The sequence below is a fragment of the Dioscorea cayenensis genome, chromosome 4 (assembly GCF_009730915.1).
Source record: "Dioscorea cayenensis subsp. rotundata cultivar TDr96_F1 chromosome 4, TDr96_F1_v2_PseudoChromosome.rev07_lg8_w22 25.fasta, whole genome shotgun sequence".
In the NCBI taxonomy this organism is placed as follows: domain Eukaryota; kingdom Viridiplantae; phylum Streptophyta; class Magnoliopsida; order Dioscoreales; family Dioscoreaceae; genus Dioscorea; species Dioscorea cayenensis.
The window spans coordinates 578,173-590,219 of NC_052474.1; the positions used below are offsets into that span (position 1 = coordinate 578,173).

Below are 12,047 nucleotides of genomic sequence, written 5' to 3' on the forward strand. Positions count from 1 at the left end.
TGAACTAAAATAAAATTCATTTGAATTAGTGTAATGAAGTAAAATTTGGTCAGCTAAAACCTACTAAGAAGTATAGTACAAGACATTTGCAACAAAATATTGCGAGTTGTTAATGAAGTGATGATGGACCACGGTCAGACAAAGACGAACCAAAAAACCACATTACACTACCAAGAAAGTCAATGATCGCCACAGCTGAATGCTTTCCCTCAATCCATATATATATATGAATTAGTATATGAACACACACCAGGTGTTAGGTCTTCGACTCTTCGCAGAGGACCTTTAGTTTGCGTCACAAAGACCAGTAGATTGATCACAGAACCCATCCCGATCGAGTAACTTCTCTGGTGGTGCACTAAGAAGAGGAGAAGAGGGACTCCCATAGGCACTTCGGCGACTATTGCCACACCCTAGGCTTTTCCTTGTGCTCTCTCCTGTTGTTGGGTTGGTCCCGCTGGCATATTTACACAGTGCCTGTAAAAAGATTTTTAAAAAATGTACACCTCATGGAGCGACTGAATGGGATTAAATAAAATACAACTATAAAAAAAAACATAGGCGAGAATCAGCCTATATCACTGTTGTTAATGAGGTGCTTGCTGGAAATGAATATTCCTCCAGAGTTCTGCCATGTGGTGTGCATAATATCTGAATCACAAGCATAAAGCTTCGCTCTGATAACTTAAAAGAAGAGATGAAGAAACTACACACTTTATTTATAATCATTGAAGCCTTTGTAAAGGCAAAATTCTAAAAAGATAATCTCTACTAATTTGAGTTTTAATCAACACACAACTAACTTAAATATTTAAATCAAAGATATCCTAACCAAACTAAAATAAACATCATTATCTTAACACCCTCCCTTAAACTTATGTTTATCTCATAAGTTTAAAGTTATCTCTCTTGCATGAATGCTTTCATTTTTGAATTGAAGTTCTTCAATAATATTTCTCAACCACCCTACTTGAGAGGCACATGTTGTTGCTGCTACAAATTCAACCTCAGTAGTTGAAGGAATACCAATATATTGCTTCTTTGATGACTATGAGACAGCTCCAAAACCCATCATAAATACATAACCAGATGCGCTTTTCCGATCATCTAAATCTCCTGCATAATTAGTATATGTAAATCTAATCAAATCTGACATCTCTCCTTTCTTATTTAATTTTGTTTTGTATGCCCACTTTAAAACAATTGTTTTTTGCCCTTTGGGAAGTTTAGGGTTTAGGGTCAGTCAATTCCCATGTTTTATTTTTTATAATGGATGCAATTTCATTATCCATAGCTTTTTTTTTCCACTTTGAATGTTGAATAGCTTCTTCAAAAGATAAAGGATCACAATCTGAAAATAAAGCAAAGTGAGTAGCAAGGTCTTCAGATTGGTTGAAATCTGTTACTTCATAATCTGTCATCCAAGCCAGCTTTTTTCGGACACAAGTAATAGGGGATTTAGTAATTGAGGCTTCATTAGTTGAAATTTCTTGATGTTGGACCTGCTCTCCTTCTTCTTCAGCTTCATCACTAATTATAATTGAAGTAGGCCGTTGCTCACTCCAATTCCAAGTGTTCTCCTCATCAAAAATAACATCCCTACTCACCACAATTTTCTTTGTTAATGGATCATACAATTTAAAAGCTTTGGATATTTCACTAATCCCAAGGAAAACACACTTTTGCCCTTACCATCAAGCTTCTTTCTTTTCTCATCTGGAATATGTGCATATGCAATGCAACCAAAAAATCTGAAGTGATCTACTGCTAGTCTTCTTCCACACCATGCTTCTTTTGGTGTTTTGTTTTGAACAGCAAAAGTAGGACTTCTATTCAAGATATGAATGCTCCAATTCACTGCTTCTGGCCAAAAATTCTTCGGAATTCTGCCCTTTGTTAACAAGGTTCGCACCATATTGAGGATGGTTCGATTTTTTCTTTCTGATACACTATTCTGTTGTGTGGAATAGGAAGCTGTGAGCTCTCTTCGGATGCCATGATAATTACAAAAACTTTCAAAGTCTTTCGAGCAGTACTCTCCTCCACGATCAGTGCGAATTGTTTTAATATGCTTCCCGGTTTCACTTTGAACATATACCTTTAAGCTTTTAAATGCACTAAAAGCTTCTGATTTCTCCTGTAAAAAATAAACCCAAGTTTTCCGAGAATAATCATCAATGAGAAATAAAATATCTTTTACCTCCATTAGAAGTAGGATTTATTGGTCCACAAATATCAGAGTGAACAAGTTCTAAAACATCTTTTGCTCTCCAAGACTTTCCTTGAGAGAAAGGAGTACGATGTTGTTTGCCAACAACACACTCTTCACAAACTTAGGAGGGAATAGTGATTTTAGGAAGCCCTATCACCATATCCTTTTCTTGGAGTGTCTTCAATCCACCAAAGCTCAAGTGACCATACCGATAATGCCATAGCCATAAAGGGTCCTTTGTTTTAGCCATCAAACAAGGTTGAGCACATTCAATCTTTATAGGAAACAACATATTTGAACTCATTGGCACAATTGCAATTGCACCTCTACAAAGATCATATATTTCACAAGTACTCTTTTAAATAGTAATTGTATATCCATTTTCTTGCAACTGACCAGCACTCAGTAAGTTACTTTTCAAGTCAGGAACATAAAAAACATTAGAAATTTTTTCTACAAAACCATTCTTGGTTTTTATATTAATATCAACATTTCCCATCACATTCACCGTAGAGCAATCTCCAAAGCTAACAGTAGAGTGAAAATCTTCATTTAAGTAAGAAAAGAAGGACTTACTTTCACACATATAGTTTGCTACAACTCGAGTGTCCACAAACCAAAATATCGACTTGTGAGATGCTCGACTATCTTGAGATTGTCGTTAGCAAAGTCTCGACTTCTTTATTTTTACGCAAAATTTAACTTTTTCTCCTTTGTCTTTTCGTCATTAGGGTAGCTTAGTATAACATTCGAGCAGTAATGACCAAATCGATGACATCTAAAAACACTCAATTTTAGATTTATCAAATTGTTGACCTCGATCCTCTTCCCTTTACTTTGTAGATAAGCATCATCGTATGTTTACATTTGCCACTACGTAGCCTCTATCTGCTCTTCCTCTTCCTCTACTTCCACCTCGACCTCTACCTCGTAATATTAAGAGTTGTTGGTTGTAGAGGCCTTCAAAAGCTGCTCCTCAAAGCAATAAAATTACGGTTGATCTTACGTTCAGTGAACTAATAAAAGAGCTTTGAAGTTCATCGATTAAGAGTGCATCTATGTCCTTTTGATTCTTGATTGAGCAAACTATGTAGTCAAATTTTTCTTTGTCGAAAGATCGCAATATCTTTTCAAACAATAGTGACATCATCCATCTTCTCCCCATGAAAGCAGCATATTATTGGCCAATCCCATGGTTCTTACAAAAATAATTGTTATGATTCTCCATCCTTACATACAGTAGATTTTTCAAAATCCCTTCTCGAGGCTTGAAGTTGTCGCTTCACCGCCAGTGAGCCTTGATATTTTTTTCTTCATCGAATCCCATATATCCTTGGAGGTTTCTTTGCGAAAGAATCGTCTCCAAAAAATAGATCGATCGATGGCCTAAAATAAGTAATTCTTCGCATTCAAGTCTTTCGACTTTGATGCCTCGAGTTCCTTCCAGCTATGCTTACCTAGAGTACTACTCCAACATCCGGTTTTTGCGCTCCGAGATTCAACAATATTCCAATCTCCTTGGATTTTTAAGAAATTTTCAATCAACATGCTCCGATGATCGTAGTGACCATCAAAAGCGTGGAATAGATGGTTGCACAAAGTTGTCTGCAGACATTGTGAATTTCTTCATTACAAAAAAAAACTCTCCCTTTTGTTGAAAACCTAGGCTCTTGATACCACTGATAACTTAAAAGAAAAGATGAAGAAACTGCACATTTTATTCATAATCATTGAAGCTTTTATAAAGGTAAAATTCTAAAAAAAAAAAATCTCTACTAATTTGAGTTTTAATCAACACACAAATAACTTAAATATTTAAACCAAAGATATCCTAACCAAACTAAAATAAACATCATTATCTTAACACGCTCCAAAGTAGAGCAATGCTTGAGGTTAGGACTTAGAACTCCACTGCAAAAATAGCTCTAATCTGGGAGTAGTTTAGATTGGGGGATTATTTACCTTCACCGGCAAAATAATCACAAGTGAAAAGATGGGGCATATTTGGAACATATTTGGCAAAAGAAGCGTTTTCTAGAGTGACGAGCGAAGTTTGTAATACTAATTATCAAAACATAAGAATGTAACAATGAAACTGTTCAACAAGGAAAAAACTGTAAGGAGTCTCGGGTGCCAATCAAAGCATGAATCATCATACAATTGTTATGTTTCTTAAGGTGACAGTTGTACCTATGGCTGATGACCACATGGAGGAGAGGAGAGGGAAGGAGTACAGAGCACGTGAGCAAGCTTCTTCGAATGGTGTGAACCAATCAACACAAGATAAGGAAAGCAAATCATGGAAGGACAAGTGGACGATAGGATGAAAAAGTTTAATAAACAATCAACGGCTGAGGGAACGGAGGGAAGAAATGATTTGTTTTCCTCTGTTCCCTCAGCCGTTGATTGTTTAACAAACTCTTTCATCCCATCGTCCACCTGTCCTTCCATGATTTGCTTTCCTTTATCTTGTGCTGATTGGTTCACACCATTCGAAAAAGCTCCGCTCATATGCTCTACACTCTTTCCCTCTTTCCACATTAGCTCACCCCCCATTCCTCTCCTCCATGTACGTAGTCATCAGCCATAGGTACAGTTGTCACCTTATAAGGAAAGGTAACAACAATCTGCAAGCATAAACAAAACTATCTACTTGTGTATCAACAAAATCACGTAGTCATTGGATATTTGAGGGTAATCCTCAAACTGAAGGATGATAAGACAAAGTTAGGACAGGTGGAGCGGACAAATGAGAGGAGATAATGGAAAGGAGTTAATGATTTGAAAGGCAAGAGCAACACCTGGGATGCTATGTAAAAATATATACGGTCATTAGAGTAATCATCACCTAGACTTTTTGTTCCTAAAAATTCTGTAAGGTCATGTAACTCAAAAAAATATTAATTTTGTCAAAGGGCCTTTGATTCAATACACTGGTCTTATTGTATAAGGTATTAGTTGCAGAACATCAATTGTCAGAAGAAACACAGAAAACACAATGATGTCAAAGAGTCCTCAGCAGTGTGTAAGCAGTGTGTAAGCAGGGGCAGCTCAAGCTAAGTAAAAAATCTAAAGCCGATTTCGAAATGGGACATCTAATTTATTTAATATAAACTATTTTTTATTTAAATTTTTTTAATAAATGCCCATATAAGCCAATTTTTTTAATACCATTTATTTATAATTAAAAAATAGATTAATCTTAGAAAAAAAAATGCAGTATTCTTGATATAAGCTATTAAAGAAGATGGGGAAAAAATTAAAATTTAAAAAAAAAAATAGTTTAAAAGGAAATATGGAATTGATTAAAAATTAAATTAAAAATATTTTTAATATTAGATTTTATTATTCTAAATTTTTAAAATTATTTGAGATTATATGATATTAATTAAATATTAAAAAATATTTAATTATAAGAAAAATAATGGTTTAATACCCTATTTAGTCCCTGTAGTATGATCAATCTGCCTATTTAATCCCCCTATTATAATTTGTCCCCTATAAGTCTCTCTATTTTGACATTTGGGCAATATAGGGTCCTTAGAGTCAAACAGTGATCCATTTGAGCCAGTTTGAGCTAGCGGCGATGGCGACATTAACTTTTTAAAAATGCCCATACATTCCCTCATATTATAGTGAAAGTCTTGCTTTTTAGTCACACTATTATTTTTTTGTCAGTACGGGATCACTACATTTTCTAGTTTAGTGAAATATAAGTCACTCTCTCCGTATCGTTTTGTCACTAAAAAGTCCCCAAGAGGGACTTACATTTCACTAAATGGTAAAATAGGGGGATCGGGGAAGAGCAATAATAGAGATGAGCTACTTTCACTATAATAGAGGGACAATCTGCAATTAAAGCTATTGTTTTTCAAAGAGTTAATAGTACGTCGCGTCGGTCGAACGACAAATGGACGGTACGTTTGACGGAGGACTATTGCCAAATCAAAATAGAAAGGACTTATGGGGGACATGATAATAGGGGAGCTAAATCGGGCGATTGACCATAATCGTGGACTAAATAGAATGATAAACCAAAAAATAATTACATGAAGGCTTTCAAAATTTGGAGGCGATGACCTAATTTAATGGTGGGAAACATGTCATGGACAGGAACGACTAAACCATCTGAATTACTAAGCATCTTTTATAAAAAAATAAAAAATAATACGCGTCTTCTTTTCCGCTTTGAGGATATGCAAAACTCCTTCAAATAAACAAACCTGCTTTTGTGGAAGATCCAAGACAGCGTCACTGAAATCAGCACCTTCAATGATTGCACCACCAAGATCGCTGCGAGTGAGAACCGACCTAACTAGCACGGCATTTGTGAAATTGGCGTCATTCAGAACCTGATAAGAAAATTTTCAGATCTTTACCACTTATGACCCACTTGGTCCTACTTCAGAGTAAAAGAAAAGGTGGAAACAATTACATCATATTATTGTTGTTGACCAATAGAAGGCTAAAAAGGAATCCCCTGCATGAATCACTGATCCCTAATAGACCGTATTTACCAAGAACACTATTTAGACATTGAGATCCTTTAAACACCCATTGAAAACGAAAAATTGAAACATGAATTGTGTACTGACTACTGGTAAGGGAGTATTCATCTAACTTACTTGAGCAACTATATTAAAAGCATCTCAAACATAAACACGGCTTGCTTCTTAATAGATTAATAGATCACAATACAGTAAATGCTTCTAGTTTTAAAGAATAAAAGGGAGAAAAATAAACAATTAATGGAATTGTGTACACATGCCAAAAGTTGCGATATAATCCAAAAGTCTTTACCATGCGATCCATCAGGGTATCACTCAAATCAGCACCTGCATTATATCATAGAAAACCAGAAAAAGAATCAGCTGATGCCTGCAACAATGCAAGAGAGCTAGTGCTTAACGATCATGCAAATTTTTGTTAAAGTTGAATTCATATGAACATATATAATCTCATTGTGCTGGCTTAGCAAAAATAAATTTTTAGCAAAAACTAGCATAAAACCAAGCAAACCATCAAATCTGGTTCTTTAGCATAGCATGTAGTGAACTTGCCAGATCCACTTGATTTGTGTTCTTAGGAAACAGGAAAACAAATTATAGCCCACTAACTGAGGTTTTATAGAAATAGATAAAGAGTATAGGAGACAAAATTCTTTAATACATGAAGTACCATTGTTTAAGATAGTGATAGTACCCTAAATACCTGTAAAATTGGCTTTATAAGCAACAGCCTTTTCCAGATAAGCACCATTGAATGTGCAACCACTGAAGTCAGATTCCCGCATATCAGCAGAAGTGAAGTTAGCACGCCTGCAGAAAACTGATGATACTGCTAAGACACAGTAATACACATATGCCCTGAGTCTAATTGGTTATTTCCAATCCCGCAGATTTGTGGATTATGGATTTGAGATAAGCATTACTATTTGGATCACTTCAGATTAAATCAGCAGTTCATGTGAACTATGCATAACAGCAGTTCGCATAAAAAAATCATCCATGATCTAGTTATGATATATCAGGATCAAACTAATATAAACATGCTAATTACCTACGATCATAGGAAGGAAAAAGAATGTCATTAGAAAGTCAACTTGAAAAGAGGGCAGAGGGTTTTATGGTGCTACTTCCAGCTGATGGTGAATTAAGCCAGATGATCTACAACAAATGTTAATTGGTTGGACACGAGAGTTACACCAAATTTCAAAAAAATGGATGGACCAAATCCTTTAAAACAAAGGTTCAGTATAATTAAGGAGGAGTTCACCGGGTTTTCAACCGTTCAACCACGTAAAAGTTTCCACTTAGTAAGCCCATCTTCAATTGTTACACCAAGTTTGATGGCCTTGCTCAAGTATAAGAATGTCATTCCGCGTTACAACAATACGTATCACAAAAGATTTTATCATGTGGCATTAAATGTCTAGCAGCTTCTCACATCTGAATTTAAATTCAATTGTACTGGAATTACAAATTGTTTACCATTTTACCCTATTCGGCGTAAACTTCGGGAAGAAATATAGGAAGAGTAAATATTATATATATATATATATATATATTTTTGCAAATTCAACCAGGCGAAACATGGACTTCAGTAGAAGTGAAAGGCAGTACAATCAAACAGCAAAAGAAAGACAGAACGAATAAATCACAAGAACAGAAAAGATAACCTGAAGTTCTCATTGACATGAACCGCCTTCCTGCTTAATAAGAAGACACCATCATCAGAGAAGACGCGGATAGCCTGAAGCTGGATCCGAAAAGAGGTATTGATAAAAATAAATAAATAAAGAAGAAGTGAACCACACCTGAGATCCGCGGAGCCGAACTGAGCAGCGGAACCAATCCCGAACTCCCCACGAAGCTCTGCTTCAAACTTATTGAGGTCGGCCACGGCCGGCAATAGCCCGGTGCCGCAGAAGCTTATGGCAGTGGCAGCCAAGGTGGAGACGAGCGCCTTTTGCCACTTCATTTGACCTGTAAATAGGACATCTGGGTATGAGGCAGGGCAGGAGGGATGCTCGGTGAAATGCCAGATTGGGAATAAACCAACCCGAGGAACAGCAGGCGAAAACTCTCGGAGTGGAGCATCGAACGCGTGGAGAACAGGGTCGCGATTGGATAGCAGGGGGGCAGTGGATGGACCGCGAAAAGGCCAATGTCAGAGCCATGGCTTTGTCGAGTGAGCGGAGTTGGGAAGGAGAAGAGAGTATGGAGCAGACAGGAGGTGGATCACTATTCTCAAAAGTGGCCTTAATTCTGGCTCTGATCCGCACACGCAGGCAGGCAGGGCATCTATTTTCAGTGATGAAACCACAGGCCACGTAACCACATAAATCAAACAAATGTTGGGGGTGGGCTGGGCCCAAGCTATTCCTTAAATTGGGTATCTTTGCAAGGTCCACCAAGATCTTGTCCAGGTAATCGTCTCAACCTTGGCCTCGTTGATGCCCTTCACTTATTAATTATTATTCACCTTGCTTTTTCACTGCGCAATAAGAGCTCATGGTTCATGCAATGTATGATGGAGTGACCTGACCGTAACATAGTGCAAAGCTCACCTCTGAGTTGCGACTGTTAGGGGGCCTTCTTATCTGTGCAATAGATTATTTTTCCACGAGAAACTATTTGTTTCTCAACCGGATATATTTATTTATTATAATTAAATTAAATTTCATCTGATGCAAGCAACAGAGACTGCCCAGCGGCATGAACATAATGACTATTTTTATTATACCACCACTGCTTGTCTCCACTCCACCTTATTTGTTAGGCTAGTCCAACTTCTGTTCTTAACTGCTATGCAGTTTTATTGACAAAAAAAAATAATAAAAATAATAATAATAAAAAAAATCCTTTCCAAAGATAATGACTGATTAAATGAAATCAATAAAAATGATATAAAAAAAATATAACCATGAAATAATTTGAATACACATGATATGGAATTTTTTTTTTTTTTTTAAAGGTGAATAAACCACATATCATTGAAGAAAAACAGTTACAGAACAAGATATGGAAAATTTTTTACTCTTACAGATAGACGAACGATTCATATTAACTAATCTATCTTTGTCAAAAATAAAAAATAAAATAAAATAAAAACTATATTTTTTTTTAATTCTAAAAGACTTACCTAGCTTTGCTAAGTGTGGTTATGAGAAAATCCTTACACATCTCCATTACCCTTTTGCACATTGGGAGGTCCATGGCAGTTTACAAGTTTATTTTCAAATTTTAATATATATTTTTTTTATAAATTTAGATCAACCATAATCCTCAACTATTGTTGCCTGAGGGAGAGAGAGTTGAACACTCAATCTCTCATTTAGAGGAAAATAAAGCTACCATTCTCTTATTGTGGGAGTAGTTTAAAATTTAATTTCAAATACAAATAAAAAATTTATATATATATATATATATATATATATTAAATAGATATGTATGGAACATTTAACATATTATGTTTAATTACTTAATTTTAATCATTATTTTTTTTTTTATTATTATTATTATTATTATTATTATTATTATTAGTTAAATTTTATCACTTGGCGTGAGGGTTTTACAATTATGGTGATTTTAAAACAATATTCCATTTAAGACAAACAACTAAAAACACAAATAAAATAGTTCAATTTTATATAGATTGTTAATATATTAATTAATTATTACCAAATGATGCTTTTAACCATAGGTTGTGATACTTTATTAGTATCTTTAATTAAAGACTATAACACTAAATAATGTCTTTAATCAGTGTAACACTTTAAAAGTGCCATATGCCAAAAGGTTATAAGTTTATTACACTTCAAAAGTTTCCTTTGGAATTAATTATTTTATTAGACCAAATCTTGCAATGTTTCAAAATAACCTTTGAAGGCTATAAATAATGCCCAATTTAAGGCATTTGTCCATTCAAGAAAAAATTTTCTTTAATTTTTCTCTTTTGTTTTCAAGTGTTCTTTACACTTACAGAGATTTTGGTAAATCACTTTTTTTTTTCTATTGTGATCTTTAGTTATATCCTAAGAGAGACAACATCAAAACCTCTTACAAAATTTTTGTACTAGGGTGTGTAAATCCAGCTCAAGACAGTGAAAATGTGCCTCTATATTAGATTCCTACACTTTGTGTGATTTGTTAGAACACCAACATTACATCTTCCTAATATTTAATCATCCAAATTGTATTATCATACATACAATATCTATAAGAAAATGAGCAAAGCAACAATAGATGGAACAATATCCAGCAGATGAACAACTCAAAAAACTAAAAAAGGAAAAATAGAATTTAAAGATAATTTAAAAATAAAAGTAAATTTAATTACATAATAATAGACTTTATAACCTCCGTGACAACTCATTAAAACAATCAAAATGATCACTGCCATTAGTTTTCAGCACATTAAATCTCATGAACAATTACTAGCCTTAAATTTTGTTGTTTTCCTATGTTAAAATTTTGCCAACATCAACAACTTTTAGAAACTCATTCCCATCCTTTGGTTTCCTACATTTTGGTTTCTTCAACTTCTTCTACTATATTTGGATATAAAAATACTGAGGTTGTCGGGATCGGGACCGGCGTGCAGGTTCAGTCGGGAAAAAAATCGGGGAGCCGTAGTATGGGTGACCGGGGTTTACCCGCATTGAGCCGGGTATGAAAAAAATCCGGTGTTAACTTCGGTGACCAGGCGATTCAGCAGGGGAGCCGGTTGGCGGCCAGGATCGATCGATGTCATGATGTTTAAATTTATTCTGATATTTAATAATTTATTATTATTTTTTTCATTAAAAAAACCACAAAATCGTGTATATTTATTAATATTAATTTTTAATTTATAATCAATAAAAGAATTACAATATATATATATATCATAAACATACCAACAAAAATTAACATTTAAAAAATAAAAATCTATTAATATGTTTATGTACATACTTTCTAAAAATTTAAATTTATTAAGAAAAATAAAAACAATAAATGAGTGTAATTTTATTATAAAATATAAAAAAATAAAAGTATTCTAATTAAATAAAAAAATATAAGAAAATTTAAAAACAAAAATAAAAACTTAATTGAGATATAAGAATTTAGTAAATTAAATTTCTTATTTATTTTAACAAAATCAACCAATACACAAACAAATAAATAAATAACGCCGAGAGAAATTCGATAATTATATATTAATATCTTAAATTTGTAAATATTTAAAAAATATAAAAATAAATGGCATAATTAGAAAACACTACTGTATATATGGTCATTTATCAATTTAAATATCAAATTAGAGTAGTTTTTTATATTATAATTATAGTTTT

At 34.0% G+C, this 12,047-nt stretch overlaps 1 protein-coding gene across 4 annotated transcripts; it reads right to left on the reverse strand.

Moving 5' to 3' along the window:
• LOC120258869 (thylakoid lumenal protein TL20.3, chloroplastic) lies at window positions 1-8,995 on the reverse strand. Of its 4 annotated transcripts, none has more exons than XM_039266322.1 (7): window positions 8,774-8,995; window positions 8,529-8,697; window positions 8,391-8,423; window positions 7,424-7,530; window positions 7,013-7,047; window positions 6,436-6,564; window positions 1-477 (listed from the first exon to the last, which is right to left on the reverse strand). In XM_039266322.1, exons 1-7 carry the CDS (start codon window positions 8,889-8,891, stop codon window positions 286-288), a joined length of 783 nt encoding a protein of 260 aa, XP_039122256.1. In that variant the 5' UTR covers window positions 8,892-8,995; the 3' UTR covers window positions 1-285. The 4 variants fall into 4 exon arrangements, with proteins under 4 accessions (XP_039122256.1, XP_039122257.1, XP_039122258.1 ...); XM_039266323.1 differs by having other exon boundaries at window positions 8,391-8,420; window positions 8,774-8,994; XM_039266324.1 differs by lacking the exon at window positions 8,774-8,995 and having other exon boundaries at window positions 7,424-7,540; window positions 8,391-8,420; window positions 8,529-8,670.
• Between the last annotated feature and the right edge of the window lie 3,052 nt (window positions 8,996-12,047).

What these genes read in the sequence shown, in the direction of transcription:
- LOC120258869 (XM_039266322.1), bottom strand. Translation starts at nt 8,891, where the DNA reads ATGGCTCTGACATTGGCCTTTTCGCGGTCCATCCACTGCCCCCCTGCT. An exon ending in CATGTCAATGAGAACTTCAG is followed by an intron (nt 7,531 to 8,390) that starts GTTATCTTTTCT and finishes AGTTTTCTGCAG; the next exon opens with GCGTGCTAACTTCACTTCTG. An exon ending in TGGATCTTCCACAAAAGCAG is followed by an intron (nt 478 to 6,435) that starts GTTTGTTTATTT and finishes ATCTTTTTACAG; the next exon opens with GCACTGTGTAAATATGCCAG.